Genomic DNA, 18,936 nt, shown 5'->3' with positions numbered 1-18,936 from the left:
TTAAAGACAATCAAAACAGCATAACTATTTTGATATTTATACTGAGTTTAAGCAGTTAATAACGATGGGCGAAATTACCCACTTAGATACTCCCACTAGCAACTAAACTGCCCATTTTACTTTGCTTAAATCACAGAACCACTACAGTGCAGAAGGAGGACATTCAGCCCATCGTGTCGACACCAGCTCTCCAAAAAGAGCAGAGGGACCTGGGTGTATCATGCATGTCATTGAAGGTGGCAGGACAGGTTGAGAGAGCAGTTAATAAAGCATACAGTATCCTGGGCTTTACTAATAGGAGTACAGAGTACAAGAGCAAGGAAATTATGTTGAACTTATACAAGATCCTAGTTCGGCCTCAGCTGGAGGATTGCATCCAGTTCTGGGTGCCGCACGTTAGGAAAGATGTGAGGGCATTAGAGAGAGTACAGAAAAGATTCACAAGAATGGCTCCAGGGATGAGGAATTTCAGTTATGAAGACAGATTGGAGAAGTTAGGACTGTTATTCTTGGAGAAGAAAAGGCTGAGAGGTGAATTGATAGAGGTATTCAAAATCATGACGGGTCTGGACAGAGTAGATAGAGAGAACCCGTTCCCACTTGTGAAAGGATTGAGAACGAGAGCGCACAGATTTAAAGTAACTGGTAAGGGAAGCAAAAGTGACATGAGCAAAAACTGTTTCATGCAGCGGGTGGTTAAGGTCTGGAATGCGCTGCCCGAGAGTGTGGTGGAGGCAGGTTCAATTGAAGCATTCAAAAGGGAATTAGACTGTTATAGGAGAAGGAAGAACGTGCAGGGTTATGGGGAGAAGACGGGGGAATGGAACTATGTGAACTGCTCTTTCAGAGAGCTGGTGCGGACACGATGGGTCGAATGGCCTCCTTCTGCACTGTAACAATTCTGAGATTCTGTGATTTAAGTAAAATAAAATGGGCAGTTTAGTTGCTAGTGGCAGTATCTAAGTGCGTCATTACGCCCATCATTATTAACTGCTCAAACCCAGTATAAATATCAAAAGTTATGCTGTTTAAATTGTCTTTAACTACTAATGCAGAACTATTAAAATAGTATTGTAGTTCTTTACTCATACTCCTCACAACCCCTAAAGTTCAAAATCAAAGGTTGTGTGGTGGGAAAGTAGGTGACACACTGTTTTCTCACTTTTGGAAACTTAAATCAAAACCTAGCCCAGAAAGACGGGACAAAGATCCTTTCTCTTCCAGATGCAAGAGCTCCAACTGAAATGAACCAATTCCTAATGGATGTGACTACAATGAACTGAAGTAACTGTAATTATCAATTTGGCTGAAAAGGGGCAACAAGGATTATTCATATTCAAACAGAGGTCATCTGAGGTTGAAATCAAAGAACATCATTGAAACAAGGTATACGGAGTTTTAACGATGCATCTGACCAAACTTATGCTGCACCTCGGAATACTTTGTGTCGATACAAAAAGTGCAGTCCTGACCAACACTCGCCAGTTCAAACAGCAAACCAACCTCCCACAACCACAACCCCCCCAACCCCCACCACGCCCCAACCCAACCCCCCAATCCAACCAGCACCCCCAGGCTTCGTTACCTTCCTGACAACTACCCCTTTATTTTAAAAAAAAATCTGCCACTTAAAAAGTGCAAAACAGCACCTAATGCATTGGGTAATGCGTGCAGTGCAGTAGGGGAATAGGAGACAAGTGGTGGATGCAGGCAGATCTTATATCACTTCTCATACATTTAGCTGCAGTAAACTTTTTGAATGATCGCAATAAATGAAGGCAGGGATTTCCACATTAATACCTACTTGCGATCTACTGGCTGACTGCATCGGCTGAGATACAGAAATACGCTCCCATCGCTTCTGAGACAATTCTTCAGACAGTCGTCTGTAAAACTTTAACAACAATGGTACACATTGATCATAGTTGTTCATAACCTCGTTTTGCTAATGCTATTCTCAGATGTCCAATAGCAATCAAAAAATTAGCAACTTACAATTTGAATTATTATTGTATTTTCCAACATAGTAAAACAATACAAGATGCTTAAATCACAATGCTTTTGGGTATTTCAACATGCCTTGCAAAGTTGTTAAGAAATATTAACTGTATACACCCCAGCTGCTTCCAAAACTGATCTCCAGTATTCAGCAATCTCACCTTGAACCACAACTGATATCAATTACGCTGGAAAATGCCCCTGTAAGAATGCAGGATTGGGCTTGGCTATGATTTTTGCCATGGTTAAACAGCCTTCCAACATTCACGTTTTTGGTTCACACAAATAAAGTACCTATAAGGGTGCAGTGAAGATATGAGTTAACTGCACTCCAGTGAGAATCAGCACCTTCAGGATGGGATGCCAGAAAATAAAATTGTGGAGGGTAAAATATTAATCGTACATACACAGAGTAGGAGCACGCAGAGATAAATTCAAGAGATTCACTGATCAGAAGACATGACATAAAACTAACTTTCTTCTTGAAAGCTTTTGAAAATCACGAGCTTGAATACCATTGCCCAGCATCAGTTTGAGCCTTGAATTTAATCGGATTTAAGCGGAGGCCCAGTTGACCAATAGATTATTTCCAATATTAACTTCAAACTGGGACAAAAAACTATTTGTCACTACTTGTTTTAATATTTTTCGTACAGGTGTTTACCATTACTGAGTTAGGTTGGTGCTGTTTTAGAAGAGCAGCATTGGGTAACAAAAAAATCTGTCAAGAAATAAGAAAATGGAAACTTACATTTTTAGAAATATAGGATCATAGAATGGTTACAGCACAGAGGGAGGCTATTTGGCCATCGTGTCCGTGCTGACTCTCCGAGCAACTCACCTAGTCCCACTCCCCCGCTTTTTCCCTGCAGCCCTGCAAATTTTTTCACTTCAGTTAATTATCCGATTCTCGAGGGATATGAGCAAAGGTGAGCAAATGGAGTTGAAGTACATTTAAGGCATTGTCTAATACGACAAGGGGCTGAATAGCCTATTCCTGTTCTGCTTATGTTTCTCTCATCTTCTTTCAATATTAAATTATTACATAAGAGTCGATTTTAACTCTGTCTCCCAGCAGGACGTTGTAGTCAGCAGAAGCTTAGATTAGCTTAGCTTGGTACTGCAAGGCCACTTTAACTATAAGAATCAGGATGGTGGAGAGACAGCAGGAATTGGCGGTAGTCAGCAAAGGGGAATTCTTTGTGGGGCAGGAGGAGCAGGAATGCCGAGTCCAGCAAGGTTTCCATGGCTCTCCCCAGCCCTGGCTTTGCCTCTCCCTCCCAACACTAACATTTCATGTTGACCCTGTTCCCCCCAACACTAACCATGCCTTGGGACCATTCTCTTGGATCTCCAGCATCCACAAGCTCCCAACCACCAGCTCCAACATAATTCCCTGCATTTTGGACGGGAGACAGTGTTACACTATGTAAGTAAGGTGCTGGAGTTAAAATGGCCTGGATTTGCCCCCTGACCCACCTCACACATGCACCCAGAGTTCAAATCAACCCTTTAATCTCAGCTTGATCTATCCAGATCCAATTCGGCTCCTGCAGGGGCAAGATCAGAAATGATATCTTGTGGAATGACATGCCTAAGCATCACTTCTGCTGGGCACTGCAAATGAGATTTTGGACATGTGATGATCATTACAATATATTTCTAGTGCAACATCACAGTAATTAGAAGAACATGTTGCAAAACTTCAATGATTACAAGGTTTCATTTCAACAGCAAAGACTGTTAGTTAAAATTAAAAAGTACTGCTCCTATAATGAACAAGAACTTCCTTTAACCACAGCTAACGAACACTGTTCCTAATGAGTAATATGGTAAATTGCTACAAGAATACAAGTCTTCTTAATGTACATTAGATAACATGTCTACACCATAATTAACTTTATACACTCCGTTGTCACAGGAAGATGAGAGCAGACAGGGCTCCCTCCACTTAAATAGTCTTGCCCAATTGTAGTTTTATATTGCTGTGCCAGTTTTGGCAAGAGTTGTGCTACACTGCCACTCATGTTCCCCCCTCCCACCCCCCCACCTCCCATGTACTTTTTCTGCCTGGTACTGAGAGACAGAAAGTCTGATGATGGTTCACAAGACTCTTAAAAATCAGATTCCTGCTGCCCCTGGAACAATACAATGTCAAGTGGGATTCATTTTTAGGGCGGCACAGTGGTGCAGTGGTTAGCACCGCAGCCTCACAGCTCCAGCGACCCGGGTTCGATTCTGGGTACTGCCTGTGCGGAGTTTGCAAGTTCTCCCTGTGTCTGCGTGGGTTTTCGCCGAGTGCTCCAGTTTCCTCCCACAGCCAAAGGCTTGCAGGTTGATAGGTAAATTGGCCATTATAAATTGCCCCTAGTACAGGTAGGTGGTAGGGGAATTGAGGGAAGGTGGGGATGCGGTCGGAATATGGGATTAATGTAGGATTAGTATAAATGGGTGGTTGATGGTCGGCACAGACTCGGTGGGCCGAAGGGCCTGTTTCAGTGCTGTATCTCTAAAAGCAAGGAGGTATATAGAAGCTGGTTTAGACGACACTTGTTAAGTACTGTGTGCAGTCTGGTCTCCAAACTACACAAAGGGTACTGAAGCACCACAGAGAAGATTTACTGGGCTGTTACCAGAATAGAGGATGCAGTTATCAGGAGAAAGTAAGCAGGCTGGGCTTTCCTTGGAAAAAAGAATTCACTCCTTTTTTTAAAATTTATTCCCAGGATGTGGGCATAGCTGACAAGATCAGTCTGAATTGCCCTTGAAAAGGTGGTGGTGAGCCACTTTCTTGAAAACAACTGAGCAGCTTGCTAGGCCGTTCCAGAGAACAGTAAAGAGTCAGCCCCATTGCTCTGGGTCTGGAATCACAAAGTAGGCCAGATCGAGTAAGGGTGCCAGATTTCCTTCATTAGGGAAGAAACAGTCATGAACCAGATAGGTTTATCTGACAATCTGGTAGTCACTAACTTTTTCTTTATTCCAGATTTATTTAAATTAAATTACCCAGCTGTTGTTGGGGGGATTTGAACCCATGTCCCCTGATTATTAGTTCAGGCCTCTGGATTATGCATCCAGTAAAATAACCCTATGCCATCGTACCCCTAGTACTAAGAAGAAAACTGATAGATGTCTTTAAAAATTATGAAGGGGTTTGATAGTGTGAGGAGAAATTGCTTATGGGAGAGTCCAGAACAAGGGGGCATAAATATAAGATAACCATTAACAGATCAAATAAACAATTTAGGATAGACATTGGTGTAAACAGGCAACTCACTGCCACATGCAGTGGTTGAAGAAAATAGCACTCATGCATTTAAGATGAAGTGTGATGCATACATGAGGGAGAAAAGTAAAGGAGATTTGTGTCTAGAACTATTGAGGATTGAGGTGTAGTAATATTAAAGGAGCAGAAGGTCTGTTAGGATATGGAGGGAAAGGGTGCAGTAGAATAAAACGGCTGAGAGGAATTATTCTAGCTCTCCTCATAGATAAGCTAACAAATGATAGGTCATTAAAACACAGCACATGTATTGGCTGACTGTGCGTGGGACAATACAGTTTAATTTCAGTGATTAATGGCAAGGGGTGAGATGGAGGTTGAGAGTATTAGGTCAGTTTTGGTCTTTGGGATGTTGGGGAAGAGACAGAAGCCTGAATGGGATACAGGGGATAGGAAATGAAAAATGCTAGAAGGCAGTTTCCTAGCAGACAGCCAAGAACAGGCTATTAGTTCCAGGGAAATCAAGATCATGTCAGATAAGTTTGATGTTTGGACCCAAGTGAGTTGTTCAGAGATTTTAAAAAATGGCTATAAAATCATCTAGATTAAGCAACTGATATTTATAGAGCACCCTTAACATAATAAATAAAGCATCCAAAGGTACTTCATAGGAGCACTATAAAACAAAGTATGACACCGAGCCACAAAAGGAGATATTAGGTCAGATGACCAAAAGCTTGGTCAAAAAGGTAGGTTTTAAGCAGTGTTAAAAAGGAAGAAAGAGAGGCGGAGAGGTGTAGGGAGGCTATTCCAGAGCTTAGGCCTAGGCAACTGAAGGTGTAGCCACCAATGGTAAAGTGATAATAATCATGGATGCACAAGAAGCCAGAATTAGAGGAGCGCAGATATCTTGGAGGGTTTTGGGGGCGAGGCCATGCAGGGATTTGAAAATACGGATGAGAATTTTAAAATCAAGTCATTGCTTGTCCAGGAGCCAATGTAGGTCAGCTAGGACAGGGGTAGTAGGGGATCGGAACTTGGTGCGACTTAAAATATGGGCAGCAGAGTTTTGGCTGACCTCAAGTTTACCAATAGTAAAATATGGGAGAACAGCCAGAAGTGCTTTGGAATAGTCAAGTCTAGAGGTAACAAAGGCATAAATGAGGGCTTCAGCAGAGGATGAGCTGAGACAGGGGCGAATTCTCTAAACGATAACACTTACAAACTGGAAACAAGCAGACTATGATGGATTTCAGAATCCTACTCTTAAACTAAAGTAGTCCTCAAGACTTGTAGCTATTAACCACTTGAGCAATGAACTGTCTTCAACATTTGAGATTTTTGCATCAAAGGTTCAGATAGTCAAACTGTTTTTATGTATAATTTTTAACACAATATTGTGAAAGAAATCATAGAAATTTAGTAATCATGGATGTGAGAGAAATTTTGCCCCGCCACTTTTTTAAAAAAAATTCAGTAGTGGGATGTGGGCATCACTGGCTAGGCCAGCATTTATTGCCCATCCCTAATTGCCCATGAGAAGGTAGTGTTGAGCTGCCTTCTTGAACTGCTGTAGTCCTTGGAGTGTAGATACACCCACAGTGCTGTTAGGAATGGAGTTCCAAGATTTTGACCCAGCGACAGTGAGGAAACGGCGATATAGTTCCAAGTCAGGATGGTGTGTGGCTTGGAGGGTAACTTGGAGGTGGTGGTGTTCCCATGCATCTGCTGCCCTTGTCCTTTTAGCTGGTAGAGGTCGTGGGTTTGGAAGATGCTGTCGAAGGAGCCTTGATGAATTGCTGCAGTGCATCTTGTATATAGTACACACTGCTGCCACTGTGCGTCAGTGGTGAATGGAGTGAATTTTGAAAGTGGTGGATGGTGTGCCAATCAAGCGGGCTGCTTTGTCATGGTGTTGTTGGAGCTGCAACCAGCCAGGCAAGTGGAGAGTATTTCATCTCACTCCTGACTTGTGCCTTGTAAATGGTGGACAGGCTTTGGGGAGACAGGTGGTGAGTTATTCACTGCAGAATTCCCAACCTCTGACCTGCTCTTGTAGCCACAGCATTTATGTGGCTGGTCCAGTTCAGTTTCTGATCAATGGTGACCCCCAGAATGTTGACAGTAAGGGATTCAGTGATGGTAATGCCATTGAACGTCAAGGGGAGGTGGTTAGATTCTCTCTTGTTTGAGATGGTCATTGCCTGGCACTTGTGTGGTGCAAATGTTACTTGCCACTTATCAGTCCAAACCTGGATGTTGGCCAAGTCTTGCTGCATATGGACATGGGCGGTTTCACTATTTGAGGAGTCGCAAATGGCGCTGATCGTTGTGCAGTCATCAGTGAACATCCCCACTTCTGACCTCATAATGGAGGAAAAGTCATCGATGAAGCAGCTGAAGATTGTTGGGCCGAGGACACTAGGATACGGCGCAACCATTCCTTCCATGAAAAAATATTGCCATGTCCAGCTTCTCAATGCTGGTCTATAACCACCAAAGAGATGTACGAGCATACTTTTGGGTGACTTGCTCTTTCTAGAAATCGCCATTCAATCTGACAACCTAACAGAAATTTTGAATTTGCAGTGCATGCCAAAAATATCTACGAAACTAAACCCTATAATTACGCCGTGACTGCCAGGTCACTCACAAAAGAATATATTTTTATTTAAATGGTGAATAGTTAACAAAATGACAAGATGGAAAATTGCTTTGCACAACATTTAACAGTGGAAATTATAGTTACCTCAATCTGTCCATGTTCCTTGAAAGATAGTTTAATGTAAGAGTACTTGCTACTCTGATACGGACCAGGTTCTTTGTTGGGAGGAACTGGTTGAAGATGAACTATTATTTTGGCACTGGAAACAAGATAAAAGGGTTTGAGTTTTAGACATTCGCAAGGTCAAGTACAAAGTGTGTTCTAAATGTAAATACAATACAAACAACAGATGGTCTCAATGACATCTCTTCATCCAAATTTAGCCAGAAAATCACACAACTCAATTAGGGGCTAAAGGACAATTTCTCCAATTGAGATTCCTCATTCTCTGTTGTTTGTCTCTAAAAAATGCTCAACGATGTTCAGTACTTCGCCAGAAGGAAGAAAAAAAAAAATCAGACTGCACACTTGTACAAGTAGTTATACAGGGGTAACGAAAGTGTGTTCAGGGTATGTTATTTGCCAATGCTCCTCGGCATGGAACATAAAAGAATATGGTGTTGGAAAAATTGATATTAACTATTAATAAAAAGCAGAAAAGAACTGAAATGTAGAGCTGAGAATTCTTCTGCTTGCAATATAATCCTGGTGGTAAAACAAAGACATTATAAAAAGCACTCAAAGCCCATAATGCAGTTACCGTTAAATAAAGTTAAAACACAAATAGAATATTGCAACACAGTGCGTCTCTGGACCTGCTACACTTAAAAGCCATAGAACTATAGAGGTTTACAGCACAAGAGGCCATTCAACAAATCCTATCAGTGCTGACTGCTGACTTGATTAATAACTTATACAACACCTTTAACATAAAATGTCCAAAATCACTTCACAGGAACAATTAACAAATAAAACTTAACACTGAGCCACATGAGGAGATATTAGGACAGGTGATCAAAAACTTCATCAAAGAAGTAGGTTTTAAAGAGCATCTTAAAAGGAGGAAAGAGGGGTACAGAAGTTCTGGGAGAAAATTCCACAACTTAAGGCCTACGCAGCTGAAGTCATGGCCACCAGTGGTGGAGCAAAGAAAATCTTAGGCATTCAAGAGGTTAAAATTAGACAAGCTCAAAGATCTCCGAGGGTTGTAGGCTGGAGGAGGTTAGAGATAGGGAGGGGCAAGACTATGGGAGGGATTTGAAATGAAAGGTGAGAACTTTAAAATCGAGGTGTTGCTGGTCCAGGAGCCAACATAGGTCAGTGAGCACAGGGGTGATGATGGGTGAACAGGACTTGGATGCAAGTTAGGATACAACCAGCAGAGTTTTGGATCAGCTCAAGTTTATAGAAGGTATAAGTTGGGAGGTTGACCGGAGGTAACAAAGGTATCCAACCCCAATTCCACTGCCCTACTCTCTTCCCATAGCCCTGTCTGTTCTCCTATTTAAAATTTTTATCCAATTTTCTCTTATAAGATGCAATGATGTCTGCCTCAATCATTCCCTTTGACAAGTCATTCCTTGCTTCAACAGTCCTCTGCATAAAGAAATTTCTCGATTTCTCTTTCATTCTAAATTCACAAAAGCAGGCATAGTAGTCAGTCTCCTAATGCATTCAGGAGCATTAGCAATCACATGTTGATTCTGACCTTTGATGTTGTCGGCAAACCTCATGACAACACTGTTCCATTGCCTTTTCTGAAGCATTACAATCGATAGATTTTCCTGCCGCATCAGAGGTCAGGGATGGGCACGTGCTATCCTTCCTAGTAACTTAAAAGTTATCAACATAGGTGCAAAGTGAGTGTATAATTAGTTTTAATGTCACTAGAACCCTGGCTGTCAAATCTGACCACATAGCCAGAATGTAGGTAAGAGACTGCCTCGATTGTGAAACAAATCTGTACTAGACATTTATTGAGCTGCCATTACAATCACTCTTGTTAATTTTCCTGCAATGTCCCAATCTATAATACCACGACAGCTCAAAAAAAGTCCTTCCTTTATTGGGTGCACACTCAACAGAACAACAACAAATTGCATTTATATGGCATTTTTATAGTATTACAATGTCCTAAGACTCTTCACGGAGCGTTATCAAACAAATTTGACGCCAAACCACACAAGGAGATATTACAGCAAATGACCAAAAGCTTGGTCAGATATAGGTTTTAAGGAGAGTCTTAAAAGAGGAAAGAGAGGTGGAGAGGCTTAGGAAGGGAATTCCAGAGCTTAGGGCCTCAGCAGCTGAAGACACAGCTGCCAATGGTACAGTGATTAATAGCTGGGATGAGCAAGAGGCCAGAATTGGAGGAGCCTAGAAATCTCAAAGAGCTGAAGGAGGTTACAAAGACACGGAAAGGTGAGGCCACAGAGGGATTTGAAATCAAAAATGAGAATTTTAAAATTGAGGTGTTACTCAGCTGGGAGCCAATGTATGTCAGCTAGCACAGGGGTGATGAGAGTTAGGATACAGGCAGCAGAGTTTTGAACGAGCTTAAACTGATGGAGGGTGAAAGATGGGAGGCCTGTCAGGAGTGCACTGGAATAGTAAAGTCTAAAGGTAACAAAGGCATGGATGAGGGTTTCAGCAGCAGATAAGCTGAGGCAGGGACAGAGTCGTGTGATACTATGGAGATTGAAATAGATTGTCTTAGTGATGGTGTTGATATGTGGTCGGAAGCTCATCTCAGGATCAAGTTTGATACCAAGGTTGTGAACAGTCTAGTTCCGTCTCGGACAGTTAACAGGAACAGGGAACAGTGTTTGTGGTAGGGACTGAAGATTTCAGTCTTCCCAATAGTTAGTTGGAGGAAATTTCTGCTCATCCAGTACTGGACATCAGACAAGCAGTCTGACAAATCAGAGTAGTGGGTCAAGAGAGGTGATGGTGAGGTACAGCTGGGTGTCATCAGCATACATGTGGAACTTAATGTTTTGTTTTCAGATGATGTCGCCAAGGGACAACGTGCATTTACGAACCAGGAGGGTCCGAGGAAAGACTCCTTGGGGTACTCCAGAGATAATGGTGCGGGAGCAAGAAGAGATGCCAATGCAGGTGATTACCTGGCAAGTCCTAGTGTCACATTTTAAATGTACCAAATAAAATACATTTTTTGGAGAAAAAACACAAATATTGAAAACCTACATTGAAGCTTTATAACTTTCAATGTGCTCTTTATTTAGGGTGATGCCAAACACACAGTTGATGGTGCTACAATCATTGTTTTGAAAATACTGGAGAGATAAGGATGCTGTGACCACAAACCTTTCACATCTGCCTTTGCTGGAAATAATTAAATATCTCAATTCCAGACTTGAACAACAAACCTGACCACCTGCTGTACTATTAACTTTGCTAATGCTACGTTTTATCAACTTTCCCTCCTCTCTCCCTGCTTTTCCGGAAAGTCATCATTAATCTAGGAAAGCCAAAAGATCCACTGCCAAAAGATTGCAGGCCCTTCCCAGAAGAATAATAAACTAAACTCATTAATTACTGTAAAACCTTTGTTAAAGCACACGCTTCCGAGCAAAACAAAAAGCTTCAGTTCCTTCTACTGCCAAGAGAAACACACCACACTATCCTTTAAAGTATGAAAAATATATAAACATAGACTCTCTTTAATTAAACATTGTCCAACTCACTATTCCAAAGTGGAAATAATGTCTCTGAAAATGAGTGCATCTTTTTCTGTTTTTGATTTCAATCCTCTTATCGCTTCACTATGAAACTCATGACTTTCCATTATTTTTTCTAAATGGGACCTTTGAGGCTAGATATAGTCAGATTACTTGAGATATAGTTAAAGGCCACAGTGAATCCACAGAACTAAGTGGCAATTAGCAAAACCAGAAACAAGCAACAGACCATCCATCCTGTACAATAATACCACATTTATGAGAGTATATTTTCCATTCAATCACAACATGCAACTCCGTGGAGTGCTGGAAATTCCAGGAAGTTAAACTTCAAATTATAGACAAAAGTTTGAACTCACAAGGAAAGTCTTACTAAAGATGAATTACAGCAATAATGGGAATGATGAGCTTTGAAACAAATAATCACTCCATGTGTATGGTAACTCACTCTGCCTATTACCCAGCTGTCTCACCTGGTTTTTCACCGAAATGTTAAGTGGCAGTCATTACTGTAAACAGCTAAGCATTGAATGCAGATTGAGAGGCTTAGCATGGTACACTGTATTCAGAATTTGAAATTGCTCCATTTTCGAAACAGAAACCAATAGTTTTGTCTGATTTTATATTTTAAAAATATTGAGATTGAGAATGTCATTCCATTATTTTGTGTTCGGGGGGTGGGAGGGGGTCTGGACAGAGTAAACAGGGAGAAACAGTTCCCTTTGGCAGAAGCATCAAGAACCAGAGGACTCCGAATTAAGGTGACTGGCAAAAGAACCAGAGGCGACATAAGGAAAACTTTTTAATGCAGCGAGTGGTTAGAATCTGGAATGCACCGCCCAAGAGTGTGGTGGCGGCAGATTCAATCGTGGCTTTCAAAGGGAAATTGGATAATTATTTGAAGAGAAGAAATTTGCAGGGCTATGGAGAAAAGGCAGGGAAGTGGGACTAGCTGAGTTGCTCTGACAGAGAGCTGGCACGGCCTTCTACTGTGCTGTAACCATTGTATGATTCTAGAAGAGGAGAGATAAATTAGAAAATTACAGGCCTATTTATTGAATGGCAGTTATGGCAAAGTAACTAGAATCTGTTATTAGGGACAGAGTGACTAAGCATTTGGACAAAAATGAACTGATTAGAGAGAGCCAGCATGGATTTGTAAAGGATAAGTCACATCTAACGAACCTAGTTTTTTTTGAGGTAACAAATGTCGTAGATAAGGGAGTGTCTATGGATGTTATTTATATGGACGTCATTCAACAAGGTTCCACATAAGGCACTGTTAACAAAAACAAAAGCGCAGAGAATTGAAGGCTTGGGTAAGGAATTGGTACAGAGATGGGAGACCGAGAGTAGGGATAATGGGTGTGTACTCAAAACTGGCAAATAGTGACTACTACTGTCCCCTGGACTTCAGCTTGTCACTACATTTATAAATGACTTTGAAGAAGAAATGGAGAGTCATATATCTAAGCTTGCTAATGACACTAAGTTAGGTGGCACAGTAAATACTGTACATAGAAGCTGAGTGTTGAAAGATTAAGTCAGTGGGCAAAACTGCGATAGATGGAGCTCAATGTGAGTAGTCATCCACTTTGGACTTTAAAAAAAAAATGACAGATCAGAATATTTTCTAAATGGCGAGAAGCTGGGACTGTAATTGAGCAGAAAGATTCTGGATCCATGCACAGAAATCATTAAAAGACAGTAGACAAGTACAAAAAGATAATTAAAAATGCTAATGGAATGTTGGCCTTTATCTCAAGAGGACTGGAATAGAAAGGGATGGAAGTTATACTGCAGCTGGATAGAGCTCTGGTTAGACCCCATCTCGAGTACTACATTTAGTTCTGGGCACCGCACCTCAGGATATTTCACCCTATGCAACATAGGTTCACCATAATTATACCAGGGCAAAAGAAAAGATTTAAATTATGAGGACAGGCTGCATAGACTAGGCCTGTATTCCTTTGAAAATAAAACATTAAAGGGTGATCCAACTGAAGTGTTAAAAATAGGGTTGATAGAAAGTATGTAGAGAATCCAGAACAAGGGGACATAACCTTAAAATTACAGCCAGGTCATGCAGTGCAATGTCAGTCTTCCCACAAAGAGTGGTGGAAATCTGGAAAACTCTCCCAAAAGGTTGCTGAGACGAGGTCAAGCGAAAATTTCAAAACTGAGATTGATAGATTTTTGTTAAGCAAGGATATTAAGGGTTATGGAACCAAAGTGGGTAAATAGAGTTAAGAGACAGTTCAGCCATGATCTAAATAAATGGCAAAATAAGCTTGAGAAGCTGCACGGCCAACTCCTACTCCTAAATTCCCAGATGAACAACAACTTGTACTTACACAGCTCCTTTAATGTAGTAAATAACCTAAGGTGCTTCACTGGTGCAGAATCAAACAAAAATTGGCACCAAACCAAATAGGAGACATTAGGATAGGTAACCAAATATTTAGTCTTACACTGCATCTTAAAGGAGGAGAGAAGCGAAGAGCTTTGGCTGGAAGTTGCAGAGCCTAGGGGCCTAGACAGCTGAATACAGATATACCGATTGGGGGAGGGGCAAGGAAATCGAGGATGCACAAGAGGCCAGAATTGTAGGAATGCAAAGTTCTTGCAGGGTTGTGGGGCTGAACAAGGTTACAGAGATAGGGAGGAATGAGACCATGAAGGGATTTGAACACGAGGATGAGAATTTTAAAACCGAATCTATTCTCATGCTGCAGAATTTCTCGGCCTAGCTGCAGAAAATAAGCACTGATGTACTGCAGAATTTTAGATGCCCCATCACCTCGTGCTCAATTACCCTTCTAATAATGCAGAAGAAGGAATTGTTCCCAGGCTAAATATGGTGGCTGCTATGTGAGAACCTAGTGCAATTTAGTCTTCCCCATTATCACCCTTTACCCCACACACCTCCATTCCATGCACAGTTGATGCCAGAACTCCCTGTATCCCACCATTCTATGACGCATTTGCAGCATTAAAGTGCTGTACAATTACTGGGCATGAAATTCCAACTTCTGTCCATTTTATTGGGGGAGGAAACACAATCAGGGATTTCCAGTTTTGTACCAAAGCTGACATGTTTTCAGTAGTTATCATCCTGCAGAATTTCTCTCACACAATTTTAAAAAAATACATCACATAATTAAAGTCAGTGGTTATTTGGATTTGAACATCTGTTTTACAAGACCACGTGAAAAGGATAAAGAAAGCAAATTTCTAAGTAAAGACTGACCTTTTTCCTATTCCAGCTGCTTGTTCCTCAAAGAAAATTATCTGTGACAAAGGTGAAGAGATGCAGCAATCCTGTAAAAAAAAAAGTAATTTAGCAGCTAAATCCCATCAGCACTTTTAATTTGAAAAGTGCGACATGCAGGTAACAATTTATCTTCAGCATTTTGATTTAGCAAAGATTAAAATATAGAATGATACAACAAAATGTTAAATATATAAAACATACTGCGCACTAACGTGACAAAGATAAACCCATATATTGAAAAGTAATGACGGATGGCAGTGCTTTGGATGCTGAATATAATTTTCAATCGTAATATGGCAACATACCCATGTTTTGTCTCACTTTATTCAAGCATGAGAATATTATTTTTGAATTTTAATCTACTTACCACAATTACAGTAACAGAATTAAAAATCTAGATTTTACATTTTATTGTAACATGGCTGGAATAACAAACACTTCTTGCTAAGTTTTTTTTAATACGATTGTCAGTTTTGTTTGTTTTTAATACATTTTATGCTATCTATCTATTGCGATTTCACAGACTATCTATCCTTTCTACACTCTTGTTCTCACACAGTTCTGACACGTGGCCAGCAAGATGGGGTACTGAAATATGATCTGGGTTGAAACAGTCCCTCCCGGAGAGCAAAGGCCTCTCATCTATTCACTGTTGTGATAATCCATGTGAAATCAGCAATTCACTATTGGCTGGAGGTGGGGTGGGGGAGGTTGGCAAGAGATGCACAATTATGCCAACGGAGGCTGAACTTCAACCATAATCCCCCAATCCACAATAGTTGATTTTCTTAGGATACAAAACTTGTATTCATTCAAATCATCTTTTTCTAAACAACTGGAAAATAAATTAAGTATTATGAATAAAACACTCCATGATCGTATGAAATTATAAATATTTTCACGAATGCTCCAACCAAGTAACTAATCACGAGTGGTGATTGGTTGATTTGTTGATATCTCCCAGTGACAAGGGATGAAATCGTGGAAATCTAATGGCTGATCCTTACTGTAACGGGTACTCCTGACCTCTCATGCACAAAATCGTCACTTCTTCGAAGTGGCAATATGAAAGCTCAGCTGTACAGACTGGCTAAAGCTCGCATCAAATTGGCAGAATTTGATATTTTTTTACATTTCAAATGGCCTCTCCTCCATCATCCACCCAGGTGATATTGCCCTCGCCTAGTTCCATTTCATTCTATCCAGTTGTGGCCAGAGAATCACCTGCAATGTCTTCTGTTCCCACACCATTACTTCTGGGGTCCCCCAAGGATCTAATCTTGGCTCCCTCCATTCTCATCTACATGCTACCCACATCCCCCAACCCCCGGCGACATCATCAGAAAACACGACATCAGGTTCCACATGTACACTGACGACACCCAGCTCTACCTCACCACCACTTCTTTCAACCCCTCCACCGTCTCTGATTTGTCACGCTGCTTGTCCGACATCCAGTCCTGGATGAGCAGAGATAATGAGTAAATAATGGGAAGACCAAAACCTTTTATCGTCAGTCCCCGCCACAAATTCCGTTCCCCAGTCACCAACACCATCCCTCTCCCTGGCAACTGTCTGAGGCTGAACCAAACCATTCAAATCCTTGGTGTCGTATTTGAGTCGGAGATGAGCTATCAACCACATACCTGCTCCATGAGCAGGAACACCTACTTCCACCTCCGTAACACTGGCCGTCTCCGCCCCATCTCAGATCATGTGCTGCTGAAAACCTCATCCAAGTCTTTGTCACCTCTAGACCCAACTGTTCCGGCACACTCCTTGACGGCCTCCCACATTCTACGCTCCATAAACTTGGCGTCATCCAGAACGCACACCAAGTCCCATTCATTCATCATCTCTGTGCTCGCTGATCTACATTGGCTCACAGTCTGGCAATGCCTTGAATCTAAGATTCTCATCTTTGTTTTCAAATCCCTTAATGGCCTCATTTCTCCCCATCTATTTTCAAGAAACTTACATGTTTTTTTTGGTCTCTCCACAGTAATCTATGCGTGCTCAGAAGAAGAGTGCCCAGGTCAAATTTTGTCTGCAATAAAGAAATTATATTTAATGGAAATGGCATCACCAGATACATTTTCCACCACACTAGTAGATCTCCCATGGCATTGTTTATTGCAAGAGAGGTTTTATAGGAATCAAGCTGTTGTGCAACATTAAGGACACAGGTAATATTACTTTGGAATCTGGCAACATTGGGATGGAGTCTTGGGGTCTAGCACTTAAATGGAATCTCAGGAGATGGTGGGGGGGGGGGGGGGGGGGGGCTTCCAAGTTTTATAGTGAAAGAAAATCAGACTCACAAAGGTTCCAGAAGAGATTTATCACTGAATTTTTCAATCAAAAGTGATGATTGACTAAAAATTTATCAATTCTACATAAGCAATCTCGGTTTTCCTTTCCAACCAGCCCCCCAAAAACCACAGCTGTTTTTTATTTTCATTACTGTCTCTCACATAACATCTATTCGTTTTCAGACATTGCTGAGTTGTTGCTGAGTTAACAGAAAAGCATAATTGTAATACAATTACATAAATTTATAACTTGCCTAAAATAAAAGCTTTGAAAATTCTGTTTCTTTCCTAGTATTTTGGAAAAAGTAAAGAAATTCTCATATCCTCACAGGATTAGGAAATATACCTTTCCATCTTTCAAACTCTTTTGATGTTCAGACTTTACTAATGGGAATTTCTGCAAACTCCACTGCACCAGAACACACAGATGTGATTCAAAGCTCTCCCTTAACTGCTGTGCAGTAAAATATTCAGTCAAAGCCTGGGCTTTTGAGACTGACTGAGGCCAGAATGCAGGTATTAAAAGAGACAAAAAAACAATCCAATTGATAAATTAAACAATGTTATTGTGAAATAGATAGTTTTGAAACTTTTAATTTTGCTTAAACTCTTCTTTTGGAAGTAAATATTTCAGGTAATGAAATGGCAGGTCAAAATATTCATACCAAGGTTGACAGTTCTGTTCCATGATGCCACCTGGTGGCCAGAACATGGAATAGTCATAGGCTGTCACACGAATAGGAAAATCCTACTAGAAATATGACATAGCATAGGGCAGGCATCATCTGATCTAGATACAATTAATATTGAGAATCCCATAGGCAAGGTTGACAGTACGTTTAAATGGAAAGATGACAAGACTCACATTTTTAATATATAGAAAATGAAAACACTCATTTTAGGGCAGGAAATTGCGAAGGTAACAGGTTTGTGTTTTGCTTCGTAATTTAAAAACTTTTAATGTAGGTTTATTTAAAAGTTGAACAGTTAAAAGAATGACTCCCTTCTTGTCAAGGGAGGTGCCAGGCACAGGCTTAGTACTTTCCCTCAGGAAGGGAGAAAAGACATATCCATGCTAGCTGCCACCCACGGGTGCTCTTACACAATTCCAGGTCCTTGCATACTGCAGCATATGCAGAGATCCAGGGGCAAGCTATATTTCACAACTTCTCAAGCAGAAAATGGTGCTTGTTGAGGGAGGTAAAGAGAAAAGAAATATGTGCTTCCAGGGCAGAGGTCGTCTTTGCAGAAACACTTTGTTTTGTACCATATCAAGGCTGTGCCCAGATGTACAAGACCTATGAGGGTATGCAATACCACTCTAATGCTTTACAGCAGCGACTAGAGATAAAGGTTCTATTTAGTTGTCTTCTTAAAATCATTTTATTATTTTGCTTCCTTTAACTTTCCGGGGGGGGGAGAGGGGGCAGCGGGGGCTGGCTCGCCTGTCCTAGATGTTCAAGGAAACAACAAAATTTCAAGTGTTCAGCCATGCTGCATATATATCAAAAAAGAGACACCTTCATGCCAAAGTCCAATGTATTTTCCTACTTGTCACAAATGCGTTAAGTGCCTACAAAGACATAATCAGCTAAGGCAACTTTTACTGACCTTAAAAGAGTGCTGTAAAAATACTCTTTCCGCCAGTAAATCCAGGATGCTTTCCTCTAGAGGAGTTCCTCTAGCTACATGAGACCCGTCCCTTGGGAACCAACAGCGCTAGTATCTAAGACCAGTATAAAGTAGTCTTATTTTCTAGCTGCTGGCCATTAAGGACTGGCTGAGCACTCACCCTTCCCACTGACAGAAAAACATGGTAGCTG

The 18,936-nt window shown here is 41.1% G+C and overlaps 1 protein-coding gene across 3 annotated transcripts in view; it reads right to left on the bottom strand.

Annotated features, from left to right (window-relative positions):
* Positions 1–18,936, bottom strand: part of vps36 (vacuolar protein sorting 36 homolog) — a 62,373-nt gene that overhangs the window by 42,522 nt on the left and 915 nt on the right. For 2 of the 3 annotated variants that reach the window (XR_010975194.1, XM_068033420.1), the window contains exons 2-5: positions 16,780–16,848; positions 14,778–14,848; positions 7,971–8,085; positions 1,805–1,894 (exon numbers count right to left, since the gene is read on the bottom strand). Coding sequence is in view for 2 of the 3 variants with exons in the window: in XM_068033420.1 (XP_067889521.1) it covers positions 1,805–1,894; positions 7,971–8,085; positions 14,778–14,848; positions 16,780–16,848 (345 nt within the window). In the remaining variant the exon portion in view is untranslated. The remainder of the gene's footprint in view (positions 1–1,804; positions 1,895–7,970; positions 8,086–14,777; positions 14,849–16,779; positions 16,849–18,936) is intronic. The other variant, XM_068033421.1, reaches the window with a different exon arrangement.

Source organism: Heterodontus francisci, chromosome 6 (assembly GCF_036365525.1).
Source record: "Heterodontus francisci isolate sHetFra1 chromosome 6, sHetFra1.hap1, whole genome shotgun sequence".
NCBI classification, from domain to species: Eukaryota; Metazoa; Chordata; class Chondrichthyes; order Heterodontiformes; family Heterodontidae; genus Heterodontus; species Heterodontus francisci.
The sequence above is the reverse complement of the archived record's forward strand: the minus strand, read 5'-3'. Positions and strand labels throughout refer to the sequence as shown.